The sequence below is a fragment of the Castor canadensis genome, chromosome 2 (assembly GCF_047511655.1).
Source record: "Castor canadensis chromosome 2, mCasCan1.hap1v2, whole genome shotgun sequence".
In the NCBI taxonomy this organism is placed as follows: domain Eukaryota; kingdom Metazoa; phylum Chordata; class Mammalia; order Rodentia; family Castoridae; genus Castor; species Castor canadensis.
The window spans coordinates 105,327,392-105,346,800 of NC_133387.1; the positions used below are offsets into that span (position 1 = coordinate 105,327,392).

Consider the following 19,409-nt stretch of genomic DNA (forward strand, 5'->3'; position numbering starts at 1 on the left):
CTCCTGGCCAAGCCTGGGACACCTCACAAAGTGGCTCTCCCGCTAAAGCCAACTTGGAAAATTCCAGGGAAAAGGAAATTTACCATGAGGTAGGAAGAGCTGAGGCTCAGTGTGTAACTCCCAGAGCACCATGTGGGACCCTGCGGACGTGGACCTGGTCCCTAGGGAGACCCCAGCCCCCAACATGAGGAAGGGACTCAGCAGGCCCATCAACAGGGAGTCCTTTAATGGAGATCGCACAGACAGGAGACAGAACGGGCGGGCGGGCTGGGCGCACTGCCTGCAGGCTTGGCCTGAGCCAGCAGATACAATGGCTTCCTCCCCCACCTGGGTGTGGGACTGGGGTGGAGCCAGAGGTGGTTTTAAAAAACACAGCTGTACTGTCTTCACTTTCACAGAAAAGGGGAACTTGGGAGAGCAGCCCACAAGGGAACTTGCACACCGAGCTGAGTCTGAGCACCCACCCGAGCAGGGCCAGAACCTCCCTCTGAGCTGGAGCTGGGGCTGTCTGCAGAGGGCAGAGGGCAGCCTGGGCCGAGTTGCACAGCTTGTGCCCTCCCCCTTGGCTGGTAGTGTTTCTACACTATGTACAGTGTTGTGCTTCACATCCCCAGAGCCCAGCCTCTGCCTGGAACTCAGGGCAGGAGGGACCCCACACCACCAGGCTGGGCTGGGTGGGCACTCCAGGCCCCGGAGAGCTTCCAGGGCCAGGGCTGCCAGGCACAGGCCAGTGGAGCTGCAGGCTGAGGGGCCAGAGCCAGCCTCGTGGTACACCTGGCTCTTCTCCCAAACGAGCAGAAACAGAAGGGCGAATGATGGACCAGATGCAGGCTGGGGGGGAGCAGGCAGGGGTGAAAGGACAAGGTGCAAGGCCACAAGATCAGGGGTATGGGGTGTGCACATGGCTGGACAGGGCCAACAGGGCACCTCGGCTAAAACCGTTCTGTAGCAGTGGGTTTGGGGGAGGGAGGATGGTGAGGCCACTGGCGAGGGTGCCTCAGACACGGCACGCGACTGCTTCCAGTTCCACGAGGAGCTGGCAGTGGCAGGCCCTGGCTCGGCATGTACAGGGGGAGGTTTAGGGAGGACTGCCAGGCATCCTGTGGGGCTGGGTGAGGAGGGCAGGCCGTGGTGACATCTTTGAGTGTGCCCCTGCAGGGCCGGGGGTCAACTCGGAATCAGTTGTTCTCAAAGAGAGAGAGCAGGTCATCGTTGTTATTGGTGGGGAGGTCCGGTGGGCCCAGGTAGGACAGCAGCTCATCGGGGTTGGTCAGCTCTGGAAGCAGCTGGGGACAAAGCAAACACATTAGCAGCACTGATCTCAGACCCATCATGTCCAGGTGGCCACGCTGCCCTGGGACCAGGAAGTGCTCCCAACATGCTGGTAGACACCATCAGGAGTCAGAGTGCCCACTCAACATGGCTCAGCTGTGCATGGGGTGCAGAGGCCCCAAAAGGGCCTCCACAGTGTGATTCCCAGGGGCGAATGCAGGTGGTAGGATTCCAAGCCCCTAGGATTTTCTGCTCTGGGTTGGTTGTTCTAGTCTTTTTTGTGTGGGATTTCAATTAGGTTCTAGGGATAGTTAACCAGCTTTCATATACTGAGCTGGGGCTTGCACACCACTCATCAAGACGCAGAACTTGAAGGAATGAACGGGTCATGTCAGATTCTAAGGACTGAGCGTCAAGCCTGGTCTTCTCAGAGGATTCTGCACACAACCATGACAGTGCCCAGTCCTCAGGGTACCTAGCACCCCAGATATTCAAGATGTCTGTCTGACGCATGCTTAACGGAGCCTCATTTGGTTGATGTTATCTGACCAGGACTTCCTGAGGTGTCACCATTTTTCTTTCTCTGAGGTACAGTGGACCCAGGGGGACAATGGACAAATCGCCTTCAGGGGCTCCCATGCACTCACTCCCCAGCCCAAGATCTGGTACTCACATCTAGGGCTGGTTCTGAGGCCTCCCCCGCACCAGACATGGTGGGAGGCCCCATCACGCCTGTGACTGGATTGAAGGCCAGCTCGCTGACAGGCCCCGTGCTTGCTTGGCCCAAGGGCTGCCGGGATGCAGGGGAAGGGTTTGGATGGTGCAGCTGGGGACCTGGGGGGGCCCCCAGATTGGAGGTGTGCAGCCCTGGTGGCCCGGGATTGTGGGCCGGGTCCAGGTGGCCTGCTGGTGCCATCTGTGGATGGAGAGAAGTTGTTAAAACAGCCCAAGCCTTCCCTGAGGAGTCCCCCACAGCTCCTCAGCTTAGCACAGCACTGACCTGGCCCGGGAGGCAGGGAGCGGACTTGTCTGGCGTCAGGAGGCTGCTGGGAATGTCGGACTGGTAGGAGATTGGGGGTGGCCCTGGGGCAAACTCAGCAAGGTTTGGGGTGCTGGGCGTGGTGGGTGGGAAAGACTCTGGGAAGGTTCCAGGCCCCAGGAAGTTGGAACCTGCAAGAGCAGAGTCAGGTTGGGAGGGCTCAGGCTGGCAGAGGTGCCAGGAGAGTGGCTGGCTGAAGCACCTACCGCTGGCAACAGTGACTACACACTTCTCACTATGCCAGGGGGACAGTCTGCCTTGGGACAATCCTAGGAGCAGAGGCCTCAGGGGTGATGGACTGGGACCCACAACCAAATGCACCACGTGCCCAGATGGGGCCAATTTGTGTTGTAGCCAAGGTCCCCTTGCTAAAACTGGGGGGGCAGGGTGGCGGAGGCCTCACCACCATGTTCGGGATGGGGAGGATGACACCTTATCCAGGTGCTCTGACACAGTGGGAACCAGGCTCATGGCCTGCGAGCGATGCTCCCACAGGCATGGACACTCATCTGAAGAGGATGCTCCTTTTCCCAGGGCCACTGGGGTCCACAGGTGTGCTGTACTCACCCTGGCCAGGGTAGTCGCTGGGGGCAGGGGCTGTGGGGGGCTGCAGGGGTGTGAAGGGGGCAGCGCCGGGGCCCAGGGCCGCGATCATCTCCATCACGCTGGGCATGAGTACATGGGCGGGGCTCACGGTGCGACAGCGCTTCAGCACCGGCCCATCGGGCTCCTCCTTGATGTGAACGTCAGGCTTCACGGGCACCGGCTTCCAGCTGCACGTGGGGTCAATGGTGATCTCCTCGTAGTCCGAGCTAGGCAAGGAGGGACACAGGTGCCGGTCACTTGCCGTCTGTGCTGCCCCTGCTCCCCCAGGGCACCTCCTGGGGGAGCTGGGCAGCATGTGGGGCCTGGGGCTGGGGTGCCACCTCTGGCTGGAACCCAGCGGCAGGAACCCTCTGCTGGCCACAAACACTGAGGTGGCAGGAAGAGGTCACTTACTTCTGAATGTAGATCAGGATGCCCAGCATGTACTGGTCCACCTCCAGGCCCTCCAGCAATGCCGTCTTGCTGTAGAAAACAAAGGGCACTGGTTCAAAGGCCTTGTCCAACCTCGGCTGTCCTTCCTCAGCCTGTCACCTATGTAGAGTGACTCTGTGCATGGGGACCACGTATGTGAGGCATCAGTCCACAGTCATCCAGTGTGAGGCAACCCTGTGATAACCACCCAGCAGGAGGTTTGTGCCCTGGGCTGGGCTACATGGTCTGTTCTGTGACCCTTTCAACCAGGTGTGTATTTGCTAATGCTGCTGGAGTTTCCCCTACAGAAGCCACAGAGGAAGTGGCAGCTCCTCCCTCATCACCCATGAGGCTCACTTGCACACAGGGCACCTCCAGGTCCCTCGTTCACAGTTGAGCTGTAGGTAGGACTCCAGGTCAAAGCACTGTGGAGAGACGAGGACACAGGTCGTTTCTCACCATGGGCCCTCGCAGGAGCGATGCCCACCCTGTGATCTATCTTCTGCAATGTGTAACTGTCTGTGTGTGAGCTCCAGACACCTCAGGCACTAGGTTCCCTCTGCAACATCACCCTAATGGGCCAAACGTGGGGATTAGCCAAGTTGCCCTCACCACACCCGCAATGCCCTGTGACCACAGCAAGGACCGGGCAGCTGTGCTGACAGTGGCCGGCCCCCAGAGCAGGAGTTAAAGGAGACCTCAGGGGAACAGCTGCAGTCCAGAGCCGCATTCTGCAAAGACCGCACCTTTGCAGACAGGTGGGCAGAAAGAAGGCTGTACCACTCCCCTAAGCCTTTAAAAACAGACCCGTGTGCTGGGCTCAGGCGGCTTACACCTGTAATCCTAGACGCTTGGGAGGCTGAGATCAGGTGGATCTCTGTTTGAAGCCAGCCCTGGCAAACAGTTCTCAAGACCCCATCTCCAAAATAACCAGAGCAAAATGGACTGGAGGTGTGGCTCAAGCAATAGAGTGCCTGCTTTGCAAGTGCAAAGCCCTGAGTTCAAACCCCAGTCCCACCAAAAAAAAAAAAAAAAAAAAAAGATCCTTGGTAATGCAGTAGCTACTAAAAATAAGAGAAAATTATGGTTTATTTAGAAGAAAAAAAGTTCAATCCCCAGGGGAGGGAATGGGCCTGGATGAACTAAGGTGTCAGCTAAAACCTTTCTTTCTTTTTTTTTTTTTTTTTTGTGGTACTGGGGCTTGAACTCAGGGCCTTTACCTCGAGCCACTCCACCAGCCCCCTTTTTTTTTTTGTGAAGGGTTTTTCGAGATAGGGTCTCCCAACTATTTGCCCAGGCTGGCTTTGAACCGCGATCCTCCTGATCTGTGTCTCCTGAGTAGCTAGGATTACAGGCGTGAGCCACCAGCGCCTGGCATTCAAAACTTTTTTTTTAATTTAATTTTTTTTGGCAGAATTGGGGTTTGAACTGAAGGCTTCCGCTTACTAGGCAGCCTCCCCCTCTCTGAAACAGTGTTTAGGAGGCTTCGTGACACTGTCTTCACCTGTACATATGCAGCGTATGTCCCTCCTCTTCATGCTCAGTGTCCTCTCCTCCCCCACCCCGTGTGGACCCCACAGTCCACCTTTTACATTATAACTATTATTATTAATGTCATCATCATTTTAGGTCAGATTCTACGAGTGAAAACGTATGAGATTTGTGTTTTGAGCTTGGCTTATCTCTTAACACAGTAATTTCCAGTTCTATCTATTTTCCTGCAAGACATGACATGCATTTTTGGTTTTGTTTTTGAGACAGGATCTTGCTATGTAGCCCAGGCTGGCCTCAAACTCTCAATCTTCTGACTCAGCCTCCAGAGTGCTGGGATTACAGGCATGTCCCACAATGTCTGGCTCAAAATATTTGTTAAACATCTGTTTCTATTTGAAGCTATTATAAATCAGGTAGCCATAAATACTGTTGTATACACTTCTGTTGGGTAAACAGCCAGAAGGAGAACTGCCTAATCATGAGACTTGTAGTTTTTTTTTGGCCGTACTGGGGTTTGAACTCAGGGCCTCAGGCTTGCTAAGCAGGCACTCTACCACTTGAGCCACTCCACCAGTCCTCAAAATATTTTAAAGGCAGCAAACTGCAGCAAGGCCCTGCAGTGAGCACCCACCTGTATGTGGCGACAGTCATGGCCGCGGGCAGGGAGCTGGATTCTGCGGAAGGTGATGGGGCACTTCAGGGCCACCTTGATGGCCGTCTGCTCCACCCCATCCTCTCCATTGGGCCCAGGGGTGCCAGGGATGGTGCCACTACTGAAGTTCCGCTTTACTGGCATGGAGAGGGAAAGGGCTTAAGCAAGGTTCCCTCACCGGGGAACATGACCACTGCTCCATTAACCACTCCCCCCACCTCCACCCTGCACTGAGCCACTGGCCTGAGGAGCTGGCCTTTTGTGATGCCAGTGTATGCAGTGCAGAGGGAGCAGTGTTCCTGAGGGGTGGGGACACTCACTCTTGGTGATGCAGTGCTCAGCGGGCAGGAGGCGTTTTTTGAGGAGGCCCTGCAGCACGGAGCGGACGGATGGACGGTGGACCAGCTGCAGCACAAAGAGGTGGGACTGCAACACAGTGGAAGACGTGGTGGGTAAGGGGACACGGTCGGAGAGAAGAGCACAGACAGCGAGGAGCTGTGTCAAGGGGTGCCAGGGAGAGAGGGAAGACGTGTGGGGGTGCTGGCAGAGTGGCTCAAATGGTAAGAGAGCCTGCCTAGCAAGTGTGAGGAACTGAGTCAAACTCCAGTACCAGCAAATAAATAGAAGGGGTCTAGGGGAAAAGAGGGCCAAGCTGACCACACCCCTAGCAGCTCGGACTTGCCCTCCTGAGTGGTGGCGCACGGACAGATGGCTTTGTGAGCTTGGCCTTGGCCGCAGCTGGGTGGCTGGGCACTCCTAACGTACTCATATCTATCTCAGCTGCTCTTCTCTGCAGCCCATGCTTGCTCGGCTACTGCCCTGGCCTCACCCTCTGTCACCAGAAATGTCCCACACATCCCTACTATGCCATCTGCCCTTCTGACGCTGGGTCTGACTTAAACTTCCACATCCCATGTAACTTTATGTCTCATTATCTCATCTCCAGTCCTCACAGCCAGGATGGGAGTGGGGCCAATGGAGGTCAAGGTCTGTGGGACCCCATCTGCGGGAATCGGGATGCCAGGTCAGCTGCAGGCGGAGCCCTCCCATGGGCTCTCTGTAGGGCTTGGTCTCTCACAAAATTAACGTGAGCATCAAATCTAGCAAGCTTAGCCAGGTGCCAGTAGCTCCCGGCTACTCAGGAGGCAGAGATCCGGAGGATCACAGTTCAAAGCCAGCCAGGGCAAATAGTTCCCAAGACCCTATCTCAAAAAACCCATCACAAAAAAGAGATGGTGGAGCGGCTCAAGGTGTAGCCCTTGAGTTCAAGCCCTGCTACTGGAAAAAAAAAAAAATCTAGTAAGATTAACCTAACTGGAAAATAGCTAGGCCTACTTAACAGCATACCTTTTCTTAGCCTATAATCCTAGCTGCATGGGAGGCTGAGATCAGGAGAATGGAGGTTCGAGGCCAGCCTGGGCAAACAGTTCTTGAGACCCCATCTCCAAAATAACCAGAGCAAAATGGACTGGAGGTGTGGCTCAGTCCATTTTGCAAGTGCAAAGCCCTGAGTTCAAACTCAGTCCCACCAAAATAAAAAAAAATGGTAGGCCTGCACCCTCAGCCACCCCCTCCACTCAGGACTAGCTGTCAACAGAACTGGGGGTGCTGCAGCCCTCCGCCCTCCCCAACACCCTGCTGGGCACGCACGCAGCAGCAGGCAGTCACGGTGATCTGGATGGTGTTGCGTCCAGGCTGGCACACGTGCTTCAGGTAGAGGGGCTTGTGCGAGGTCTTGTTGTCTCCCCGCTCAATGGTGAGGGGCGTGGCATTGACGCTGACCTGCACAGAGGCCGGCCAGTTGGTATTCATCTGCCGGTCTTCATGGTGGTAGCACTTGAACTGCAGCTCCAGGTCAGGCCTGCAGAGCGGGGAGGCCATCAGAGAATGTGTGTACAGGGCTGGATGGGGCTGGACAGGGCCAGGCAGGGCAGGGCAGGACAGGGGGCTCACCTCAGCATCAGGGTCTTGTAGACAGAGTCTCGGAGCTGGAAGACATGGTTGCTCACAGCCAGGTTGTGCTGTAGGCGGAAGGGCTCCAGGACCACCCCATCCCGCACTGGGAAGGTCAGCCGCAGCTCATCACAAGGGCCACTTGCTGGGGACAGAGGCAGTGCTGCCTGTGAGTGGACGCCAACCAGAGTGTCTCCACCACTGAAGGATGGTTGCTGCTCCTGAGCTCTCCTGCCAGGAATGCATCTCCCATGGTGGGGCCTTGGCCAACCTCTCTCTCCACACCTTGGGCCAACGTCCCACTGCCTTGTCCTGCCTCAGTTACCCAACCCAGTGTCCTCTGAACTGACAGGGACCACGCAAGAAGATGGTTAGTGCACTCAGAGACTGGGGACCAGGGTGTGAGTGGACCTCAACTTCCACTATGGAGGTCTCTCTGAAAGTAGACGCTCCTAACTATGGGACAGGCTTTGGGGGTTTATGAATCCCTGAAATCACATACAAAATTTTGTGTGCATGAGTGTTTTCTAGAGAGAACACTCACAAAAACTGATCTGCACAGGACCAGAAACAGAAAACAGAAGCATGTAACGGCTTTTCTTTCAAGATAGAATCCTAGCCAGGGGCCAGTGGCTCACGCCTGTAATCCTAGCTACTCAGGAGGCAGAGATCAGGAGGATCACAGTTCAAAGCAAGCCCTGGCAAATAGTTCACAAGACCGTATCTCAAAAAAAAAAAAAAACAAAAAAAAAATAACCATTATGGTGAAGTGGCTCAAGGTGTAGGGCCCCAAGTTCAAACCCCAGTACCAAAAAAAAAAAAAGAAGACAACTGTGGCTTGCGCCTGTCATCCTAACTACTTGGGAGGCTGAGATTCGACTGGGAGAATCATGGTTCAAGACAGCCTGGGCAAATAGCTCGTGAGACCCCAACTTCAAAACAACCAGTGCAAAATGGACTAGAGGTGTGGCTCAAGTGGTACAGCGTCTGTTTTGCAAACATGAAGCCCTGAGTTCAAACCCCAGTTGCAGACCGAAAAAAAAAAAAACAAAAAAAACCAAGAACACAATCTTGCATTTTCTCAGGATGTAGCAGCTGTAACTGACCCCCAAGGTCCCCCAGAACTCTCTGGAGTCCCAGGATGTCTGAAGGCACCCCAGCTTGGTTACGGCCGTGCTCCTGAACATGAGTACTCACCAGATGGCGATGGGTGCAAGGAGCTGAGGCCTGGCTTGAGGTCAGTCAGGAAGGGAGACTTGACCTCCTGGCTTGGGGACATGTAGGGGACACTGCTGCTAGGCGTCATGGGTGGTGTGGGGTTCCCCGGCAGTGGGGAGCTGGGGTAGCCAGGGATGGACCGGGCAGGCTATAAGGGTTGAGCAGAAACAGTCAAAGCAGAATGGCAGAGTGGGTGGGGTGGAGTCTGTTCACAGAGCACCCCCAGAAGCCATCAGGACAGAGGTGGGCAGGAGGCAGCCCCAAGGGTGCCCTCCTTCCATGGCCCACCACCTTGGGAACCTCCTGTGAACCTCCCGGCCCACCCACCCAGCAAGCCCATACCCCACTCAGGCCAGGCTGGCTGTAGCTGACAGTGCTCCCATTGAAGCTGGTGCCCTGCCCGTTGAACTGCTCTGTGGGCTGCGAGAGGGAAAACTGAGTGGGCCTGGGGCTCCAGCCTGCCCCCTGGAGCTGATCCCAGAAGCCCACCACTCCCTTGCATTTTCCAAACCATCCACAAGGAACATTACTGATTTCAAAGTGTAAAAAGTTGCCACTATAGAAAAATGGGTGACCCTTCCCTCCTCTTCCCCTCCTTGACCTCTAGCTGTACCACCCACCTACCCACCCACACTCTGGATGGAGTGCACTGCCAGCAGAGAGGGCCTGTCCTCTTGATGGGACACTTTTCCATAAAGGATGCCAGAATGACTTGGACAGCTGTCTGCTGCTACACCAAACTTCCATGGAGACACATGAATCCTGAACAGAGCCCTTCACCCCAGGAGCAGCTCCTGCCTGGCTGGACCCCTGTGCGGCTTTACTCAAGCCAGCCCACTGCTCCTCAAGAGCAGGACTGCCTCCAGGTCCCCACTGTCCTGTGGTCCTCAGCCTAGCACAGGCTCAAGGGAGCCAACCCTACCTTGTAGTGCAGTCCTGTGGGACCAGGAGCGGACAGGGACTGGCCTATGCCCTGCTGCAGGGGCAGCCTATGCCCAGGGTAGGAGGGAGAAGGGGCAGGGGGCTGCCCAGGACCAGGCGCGTACTGGGCAGTGCTGGGTGCATACTGGCCTCCTTGAAGGTACTGCTGCCCTGGGTACACCTGAAGAAGAGGGAAACGCCCAGGGCGAGAAAAAGAGGTATCAGAGGGAAGCAGCTTCCCATGTGCTGGGAAGGTGGGCTCCCCAGTCCTCTGGACAGACAGTTCTTATAGCTCTGAGGACAGGAGGGTGGGGAATCAGTACCCAGCACGGGAAACTGGGCAACCAGAACACTCACCTCTGAGTAGGCTCTCTTGACTCCTTGTCGGGGCAGTGGCTGGGCCTGGGGAGGCCCAGGGTACCCATGCTGGGGTAGGCGCTGCCCTGCATACAAGGGTGTCATGCCTGCTGCCCGGGTTGGGTTCATGGCCATGGAGGAAAGGCCAGAGGGGCCCATCATTCCTCCCATGCCAGTAGGGTTCATGCCAGGAGGGACGGTGGGTCCCCGGGGACCTCCATGCTGCAGAAACTGGCTGTTAAAAGACTGTCCAGTCCCCATCTAAGAAGAGAAAGAAGAGGAATGGTTCCGGCTCCACCTACGCAGGGCTCCAAAAAATGAGCACAGCCCACTTGCATCTGGCCCCAGGGCCTCCCTCAGGTCCTTACTCCTTTCCTTCTCAACTGTCACTGGCCTGAGGAGCCCCCAGCTCATTTCACGTAGGTCCCTTGAGTTCTCAGACCTCCACTCCCTTGCAGAAGAATCTCCCCTGGGCCCACCCAGGCTGGCCACCACATGGCAGAGCTGGGACTGGGCCTCACCGCTCCATATTGGCTTAGCTCCTGGCTCTGCTTCTCCTGTAGGGCAGCCACAGTGGCGGTGGCAGTGGCAGTGGCAGTGGCTGCGGCGGCAGCCATGGCAGCAGCGGCTGCAGCTTGCGTGAAGTCTGCAGAAGGCCGTGCAGCATGTGAGGGGAGGCCCAGGCCCCCAGGGCCACCTGCATACCTGTAAGAGACATAAGCTGCCACACTCTCTGCATGGGCTCCTCCATTGTGGGGAAGCAGCTGCCAGGTGCCTGCTGGGCTGACAGTCCAGTCACTGGCAGGTAAGGGCCCCACTTACCCAGTGGTAAAGCTGGGGCCCCCAGGGTAGCCCCCGCGGCCATACACGCCCTGCTGTACATAGCCCTTGCTGGCTCCGCCTTCAGCAAACGCCTGCTGTCCCAGGCACTGCGGGGAGGTCAAGGCAGAGCTGCCACTTGCCACACCAGGCATCATGGAGCCACCAGGGGGGCTTCCTGCAGGGCCCATTGGGTTTCCCAAAACCTACAAGGAAGTGGGAATTACCAAAGGGAACCAGCCAGATCACTCTCTTCAAGCCACAGCTCTAAACCAGGAGGGCTAGCGAGTGTGGAGAGGACCTGGGGAGGGGCAGAATGGAGCCCATGGGTCATGCTGAAGACAGTGAAGAAAACCAGCACCCCGTGGATGACTTGTGAGACTCAGCAAACCCTGTTGTCATGCCCCAGCCTCCTCCCTGCTCCCCTTCTGTCTCAGGGCTCTAAGAAAGCAGGAAGCACGGTTAGGTGCCACCAAGGCTCTGGCCTGGGAGGTGTTTGGGTGTTTGGGTGCTCACCTGGCTCTGGGTCGCGTTGCCAACTCCCCACACAGTAGTGACCACAGACAGTGACCCGGCTGGCTGAGTGGCGCTTTGTTGCCAAGGCACAGACTCATATGCAAATGAACCATCACTACAGGGAGAACAGCGGGTGAGGCCTGGGTCCCAAGGCCACAGGTGCCCAAGAGCCCAGGGCCCGCAAGGGGCTGGCCGCAGGGGCCCACACTCACCCATGTGGGGCGGGGGGTAGGGCAGGTTTCATGGGGTTCATGGAGTTCATTGACCACAGAGTGGCCTGTGGGCCGGGTTTGCTGGTGTTTATTTGAGACTTGCTGCTCTAGCTGTGGATAGAAGGCAAAGGTATGAGCTTACATGTAGCCAGAGACCCTTTCAGGCAGAGCAGAGGGAGCCAGGGCCACCAGGCCTGCCTCTTCCTCTGTAAGGAAGGGATGGCTGGGGTCCAGTGGAAGGCAGGGCACTAGAGGAAGCTAAGTCATCCTTACCCGCTCAACCCTTTTACTGTAAACCAAGCCCAGAAGCTAGCATGAAGCCTTTCTGACCTGGGCCTGCTACTCACAGCTCTTGGATCCACCCTGGAAATAGGCTTTCTGGTTCTAAGTACCAAGAACTGGATATCCACATAAAGCTGGGGGGATCAATGGGGCTGCCCCATATTGTTAGGGCTAGAGGACAGGGTTGCCAGGAATCCCTCAGAAGGTCCTGGTGTGGAGGACAGAGGGAGGTGTCACCTACTCAGAGTCTTGCCCACCCTGGGCGGCCCAAGGAGCTGAGAAGGAGTAGAGCTAGAGGGGGCTCTGAGCTGAAGCAGGGGCTGAGAAGGTCAAGAAGTGGTTTCAGAAGCTGGGCATGGTGGTGCATACCTGTAATCCCAGCACTCAAGAGGTGGAAGCAGAAGGATCAGGAGTTTAAGGCTAGCATGAGCTACATGGCAAGACCCTGTCTCAAAAAAACAAAGTGGATACAGAAGAGCCATCTTCCAGTCTAACCTGGAGGAGAGTGTGTGGACACTGCTGAAGCAGGGTTTATAGCCCAGTCCCTGGCTGATGGCTCCCTCCCTCCAAGAGGGCAAAAGGGCTCCAGGCCAGGGGACCTCCAAACTGACTCGGATGCCATTGGGCCAGGGGCTAGGCAAGAAGTCCTGCCCCTCACAAGCCCATGTGGAGCAGGGATGCTCACCGCATCACAGGTGGAAGGCTGGTGGGCACCCACAGACACAGCAGGGACTGTGGTGTAGGTGACATTTTAAGCAGGGGTAGAGGACACTAAATTACCTCTTCAGGATGGGATCCAGGAACCATGGGGACTTGGGGGTCAGGAGGGAATGTGGCGGGGAGGCAGTGGCAGGATGGCACAAGGGATGGGATTCCTGCTTACTGTGCTGTATCTGCACTCCCACTGAGTAACTGGCCACAAGAGTGAGCACACCTCCAGGCAGTACTAGGGCTTGAACTCAGGGCCTACACCTTGAGCCACTCCACCAGCACTTTTAGTGATAGGTTTTTCGAGATAGGATCTCCCAAGCTATTTGCCAGGGCTGGCTTCTCCTGATCTCCTGTCTCCTGAGTAGCTAGGATTACAGGTGTGAGATACCGGTGCCCAGCTCCAGGCTGCTTCTAAGTGCCACAAACCAGCCCCTTTCCAGGCAGGCCCAGCCCTACCCTAGGCCCTGCCCCTGGACTCTCCCCCTCCCAGGGCCTCACTTACACTACCTTGGGTCCCAACACATATTGGGCCACCTTCATGTCCACCACATCCATGTTACGGGGAGTCCCTGGGGAGGCCAGAGCACATTCTGCCCTGGTTTCCACTGCCTTTTAGGTACCGCAAGGCTGCCACACACGCAAACACAGCCCTTGAGCACACTGACCTGACCGCCAGTGCGTCCATCCTGCCATCCAGCACTCATGGGGCCTCTCTCTTGCCTAGGAGACCCACCGATCCCTGTGACCAGGGGCCTCGATCACAGCTCAGCACTGAGGAAAACTGCCCTTAGCCATTCTGCAAACAACACCTGCAGGCTCAACAAGGATGAGCCATGCACCCAGAGCCCCAGATCAGACAAGAGCAATAAGAAGTGCTGTTAAGGGGACTGTGACTTGCCCTGCCTCAGCAGCCAGAGCACTGCGAGTTCATGACCCCTCCAGGCCCAGCAGAGGCCTGGAGGGAAGGGAACCAATCAGGGTAGAGGAAGGAAGTGTGGGAGGGTGCCCCACCCACAGTATTCAGGCCTCCTGCCCTGTGTGGGGGTGGGGGTTTAAATCTGACTCTTGGCCCCTCCCAGACCAAGTCTTGCTCATGAAGCAGAAGCCAGAAGGCCTCAGCCAGGCAGCAGAGGTTGGCATCCCCATTCCATTCCTGACCATGGGATGGTGACCTGGTAGGAAGGGGGACTTGGGAACAAGCAGAAACTCCTTCCTAGACCTGCCAGAGGTGGCCTGGAGCAACTCTGTGCATTTCAGGAATCAGGAAATAGATCCAGCAATCAAGACTGTGTACTGATAGAGGGACTGAGCCAGGAGGCAATGGAAGAGATGACAGACTTAAAAACAGCCATGTAAGTACGCCACGTGCAAAAGCAATTCAATGGAGAAAGGACAGCCTCTCCAACCAGTGGCCCTGAACAACTGGACGTCTACTGGTAAAATGAACAAACAACCCAGAACACAAAAAAATGGCGGGAAGGACGAGAGACTAGGGGTGTCCAGTGTTCAGTGGTACAGAAACCATCTAGCATGCATGACGCCCTCCTGGGGTCTGGTCCCCAGCACTGGAGAAGCAAACAAACAAATTTCCCACTTCACATTGAAATTTACTCAAGTCAGACACTGGTTGTTCACACCTGTTACCCTAGCTACTAGGGATAGAGGGATAGAGGGTTGAAGCCAGCTCAAACAAACAGTTCTTGAGACCCTATCTAGAAAAAACCCATTACAAAAAAAGGGCTGGTGGAGTGGCTCAAGATGTAGGCCCTGAGTTCAAACCGCAGTACCACAAAAAGAAAGAAAAATTAACTCAAAATGGATTTGCTCCTAAGTTTAAAAGTAAAACACAAAACTCTAAAATGTTTACATAACTGAGGAGAAGATCTTTGGGATGTAAGCCAGGAAGAGGGCTCTTAGACTTAACACCCAAAACCACCGTCCATAAGGGATAAACTTTTTTGTCTGTTTGGCAGTACAGGGGTTTGAACTCAGGGCCTCACATTTGCTAGGGCAGACGCTCTACCACCCATGATCCATGAAGGATAAACTGGATTTAATCCAAATTAAAAACTCTTCCTCTGTGGAAGACCTGCTAAACTACAGACTGGGGAGAAATATTTGCCACCCACATGTCCAACAAAGGGCTGGCATCCAGAAAGTGTAACAAATTCTCAAAAACTCCAAACAAAACAAAACAAAACTCCAGTTTGAAAATAGGCACAAAGCAAGTAGAGACACTTTACCGATAGGACACACAGATGGCAAGTAAGCATCTGAAAAGATGCTAGTCAGCGGGGGAAATGCAAATTAAAGTGCGAGGAGATTTTGCTACACGTCTATCAGGATGACTAAATTAAAAAGCAGTGACATCACTAAATGCTGGCGAGGAGAAACTGGATCTCTGGCCCATTGCTGGTGGGAATGCACAATGGCGCAGCCTGGTCACTTCTTATCAAACTAAGCACACACGTGCAGTTACCAGGGTGCAGCTTGGCCACCGCACTCCTGGGCATTTACTTCAGAGAAATGTCAACTCCAGTCCATATAAGAACCTGCACGGGACTGCTTTATTTCTAACAGCCAAAGAATGGAAACAGTCCATCTGCTCGTCAATGGATGAACAGCGAAACCAAGGGTGGATGCCACAAGGGTGGATGCCAGAAAATCACATGGGCCACTGATAACACACCATCACCTGGATGAAATACCAAAAGGCTGTAACTATGATGCCTTCACTTGGTATTGCCGACACACTGAAATGAGTGGGCCAAGAACAGACTGGAGGTGGCCAGGGGTGAAATGTGGTGGTGGTGGGTATTCCTCACTCCAGGTCTGTAATTTTGGCAGAAGGGAGGTGGGTGTGACTACAAGACTGTAACAGAAAACAGCCTGGGCACTGTATCAATGTAGTATCCTGGAGTGACATGCTACTGTTTTGCAAAATGTTGCCATTGGGGGAACTGGGTAAGGATACAAAGGATCTCTCCTCCCAATTTCTTACAACTATACAGGATGCTACAATCATCTCAAAATAAAAACTTTAGCCAGGAAAGTGGTGCATGCCTGTAATCCTAGCACTTGGGAGGCCAAAGCAGAAGGAATACAAGAGTTTGAGACCAACCTGGGCTACACAGCGAGACCCTGTCTCAAATTAAAACAAAACAAAAAATACCAAACAAATAAAAAACTTTAATTACAAAAACCCAGCAGCAATCTTCTCTCTGAAGAACTATCATGAAAACCTTCCCCAGCCCAAAGGTGGTGTCCCTAGAAGCCCAGGGAGGGAAATAGGTAGGTGGCAGACAAGCCTCTGCTCATTTCAGGTCCCCTAGAGCAGCAGTTCCCAATTGCAGTGCATCCTGGTATTCTGCCAGGTCGTGGGGACAGGTTGCCTGGCCCTACCCAGGGTCAGTTTTTGAACTTGAAATCTGTCTTGCAGGGGCTGCTGCAGCTGCTTTGTTCAGTTTGAAAGCCTCCGATCTAGAAAGTGCAGATAGCTGGGAAGAAGGGCAGGTACTGGGCAAAGAGAAGCCCACTGCAGCCTCCTGCCTATGTCACACGGGCCTGGGGAATTCCACCCACGATGCTTCTCTGCTGTGGACAGAGACCACAGACACTTCCAGTTCCCTCTGAGCGGGCCTCTCTGCACTGGGAGGGGTTCTCCTGAACTCTGCAGGTTCCTCCCTGAGGGCTTGTCTCTCTGGGAAGCCCCCAGTCCCTAGGTCTGGTACCTGTGACCCTCTGCTTCTAACCACAGGTCTGAAGTGCAGACCCTTCTCCCGCCTTCAGGCAGGGCTGGGAAGGAGGCAGGGACATGTAAGGCCCAGCCTGCCTGGGGGCCTTCTGTCTGTCTGGGCTCTTACTATGTGTGTGCCAATTTCATTCAGCTGGAAGCCAGGTCCCCTGACAGAGCTCCTCTGGCTTGAGGTCAGTCTAGAAGGCCATTGAGGCTTTCTGGGGGTCAGGGCACAGAACTCTGGAGTCCTTCCTCTCTAGTCCCCTCTTCCCCAGGTGTCCCAGAGTGGCCATACCCCAAGTCTCTTGGCTCCATCCACCTCTACCTGTTTGGGCAGCCAGAAGCAGGACCCAGGAAGTGGGCCCCAAAGCCCCTGTGCAAAACCACCCCTGGGGGAAGAGAGGAGGGAGAGAGAAAATAAATGACAGTTCTGGAATATGACAGAAGCAAGTTCCTTCGTGTCGAAAAGTAGGGTGCTCATGTGCCCAGGTGGCTGGAAGTCCTGCCTCTTCCTGTGAGACCACAACAGTGACTGGTCTAAATGTGGAGTTAAAAATTCATTAAGTTGTTCAGGAACAGCCGGGCACTAGTGGCTCATGCCTGTAATCCCAGCTACTCAGAAGGCAGACATTAGGAGGATCTCGGTTTGAAGCCAGCCTGGGCAAATAGTTCAGGAGGCTCTATCTCGAAAATACCTAACACAAAAGGGCTGGTGGAGTGGCTCAAGATGTAGGCATTGAGTTCAAGGCCCAGCACCAAAAGAAAAAAAAAAAAAAAAAAAGTCCGGGAACAGAGCTGGTGGAGTGGCTCAAGTGGTTGAGTGCCTGGCTAGCAAGTGTGAGGCCCTGAGTTCAAATCCCAGTGCCACCAAAAACAAAACAAAAAGTCCAGGCACAACCCAAACCTGGCTCTTTAGTTTACAATGGGTCAAGTGGGAATCTAGTGGCTGTCCTAGGACTTAGGACAGCTGACTGCCTTTATGTCACCCATCCTTTGAGATGGATACCAGTAGTCAGGATGCTCCCCAAACACGTAGGCCCTCTTTGGAAGTCCTCATCTGCTCTTTCTCTTCATTTACATTTCCAGCCTAGAGCCACCCCCTGGGCCCAACAAGGCCCTCCAGGTCAGTCCTCTGCGTAGTTAAGGTTCCCTCCACTTCTTCTATTACTGCTCTCAAGCAGCAAGGGAGGGGATGCCCTTGGTTCTAGCTTGCCAGGCCTGAGTGGTAAGTCTATGTTCAACCTATCCATACCCACCATGGTCTTAGATCAAGTCACATGGTTCTGTCTGTGCCCCTATGAAATCTGCAATAACACAAACAACCCAAAGACATCACCACGGATGGTCGATAACAACTAATAAGAGGGCATCTTGGAAGGAGGAAGAGGGACAGAGCCCAGGGACAGTACCGCAGGGTTAGGTCAGCAGTGCATAGGGATGAGGAAGACAGGGCAGGCAGAGGTAAGCAAGGCACCAAGTAGCGGGGAAAGGATATCTTGGGGAAACAGGAGACCTGGGAGACACAGGGCATCTGGGGACATAAGGCACAGGGAGGGCAAGGCGCCTCAAGAGAGCAGCACCCTCAAGTCTGAGCTTCAGTTTGCAAAAGGGTGTCCCGATAAAAACCACGGCTAGGTGTTGACAGGTCAGCAACCTCCGCCCAGGAGCAGTGCGGCTCCTCCTCCATACCCGCGCCGGCCTCCACATCACCTTTGATGGTGGGCACGACAGTGGGCACCGAGGGGCGAACCGTGAAGGTGAGACCGCCTGGCACCACAACTGCAGGTTGGGGTGAGGGCCCGATCAGCCTCCTCCGCGCAAGGGGGACCCCGAAGGCCGCTCACACACCCCTTGATCACCCCCCAACAAAGGCTCAGGAGAGGGGTGGGAGGACCCCAACACCCACGGAGCCCCACTGTGCCCAACCCACGACGCACGCGTGGCAGGTGCGGACAGGTGGGCGGCCGAGACCCCGACCCCCAGTTGGGCCGCGGACACCGCAGCTGGTCCGGGGTTGGGGGGGGGACCCGGGGGACAGAGCCACACCTGGCGGCCCGCACCTGCCGCACCTGCCCGCCCCCTCCGTCCCGCACCTGCCCGCGGGCGGAGGAGCCAGGAGCCGCCCCCGCCCCACAAGCCCCCCCCACCCCGCTCACCTCCGCCCGGCCCGGCCCGGCCCCTCGCCGCCGTGGCCCCTGGCCCGCGCCGCTCCATGCGCTCAGCCCGCCCTCGGCGCCGCCCGCCGCCCCCGGGTCGCCGCCGCCCGCGCCATCGCGCCGCCGCCCGCTCCGAGGGCACAATGGAGCCGCCGCCGCGCCGCTCATGCATATGCATGACGCCGCGCCGCCGGCCCCGCCCCCCAGGCCAGAGCAGCGGAGCCCCGAGCCGGCGCTCGGGCGGGGGAGGCCGCCGGCCTGTGCCGCAGCCCAGGGCGCGGAGGTGCTGCGGGGACCGTGGGCGGGCCGGGCTGCCGACCGACGCGGCCCGATCCCGACCCGGGCCCCCTGTCCCCTCCACACCTTTCCGAACGCGGCGTCGGCGAAGCCACCGCGCGCTTCCTGCTCGCTGTCGGCCAGGGGCGGGGAGGGACCGAGACGCCGGGGCGGGGCCGAGCGAGGGGGCGGGGCCAAGCGATGTGGGATGGGCGGGGCCACGGCGTGGGTGGGACCGAGCGGGGAGGGGGGGCCTGGCGGGGGCGGGGCCATGGCGGGCCTGGACTAGGGCCTGGCTGGCGCGAGCCCCTGCGACCTAGAAGGGGATGGCAGGGGACAGGAGACCGGGAGTCCCCCCCCTCGGGCCACCAGAGCCTGGCCCCTCTGGGGTCGCTGCCCCTTTTCATCCAGCGAGGAGGCCGAGAGACCCAGGGTGCCGCTTAGAGTACAGGATCTTCCCCCACCCCTTGAGCCTACACCTTGAACCTCTCCACCAACCCTTTTTTGTGAAGGGTATTTTCAAGATAGGGTCTCGTGAGCTATTTGACTGGTCTGGCTTTGATCCTTGATCTTCCTGATTCTGTCTCCTGAGTAGCTAAGGGTGGTGTTGGGACAGGAGACTAGTTAAAACAGAAAACCACGTTTACATGAACAAGCTGCCCTCCTCACAGCTCCTCAACGCTGAGTTTTCTCTTCCCAGAGCCCTGGGAATTTCCCTTAAGAGAAAGTCATCATCAAGCCCCAGGATGGGTTGCTCACACCTGTAATCCTAGCTACT

At 56.1% G+C, this 19,409-nt stretch overlaps 1 protein-coding gene across 6 annotated transcripts; it reads right to left on the reverse strand.

The window, feature by feature from the left end:
• Nucleotides 1-204: 204 nt before the first annotated feature.
• Zmiz2 (zinc finger MIZ-type containing 2) lies at nucleotides 205-18,803 on the reverse strand. Of its 6 annotated transcripts, none has more exons than XM_074065429.1 (19): nucleotides 18,719-18,803; nucleotides 11,471-11,581; nucleotides 11,259-11,373; nucleotides 10,746-10,852; nucleotides 10,445-10,628; nucleotides 9,924-10,184; nucleotides 9,568-9,747; nucleotides 8,988-9,065; nucleotides 8,625-8,793; nucleotides 7,428-7,572; nucleotides 7,125-7,335; nucleotides 5,795-5,900; nucleotides 5,454-5,611; nucleotides 3,686-3,753; nucleotides 3,311-3,379; nucleotides 2,879-3,123; nucleotides 2,273-2,442; nucleotides 1,946-2,188; nucleotides 205-1,286 (listed from the first exon to the last, which is right to left on the reverse strand). In XM_074065429.1, exons 2-19 carry the CDS (start codon nucleotides 11,518-11,520, stop codon nucleotides 1,179-1,181), a joined length of 2,667 nt encoding a protein of 888 aa, XP_073921530.1. In that variant the 5' UTR covers nucleotides 11,521-11,581; nucleotides 18,719-18,803; the 3' UTR covers nucleotides 205-1,178. The 6 variants fall into 6 exon arrangements, with proteins under 6 accessions (XP_073921530.1, XP_020019568.1, XP_020019565.1 ...); XM_020163979.2 differs by having other exon boundaries at nucleotides 7,257-7,335; nucleotides 10,746-10,948; XM_020163976.2 differs by having other exon boundaries at nucleotides 10,746-10,948.
• Between the last annotated feature and the right edge of the window lie 606 nt (nucleotides 18,804-19,409).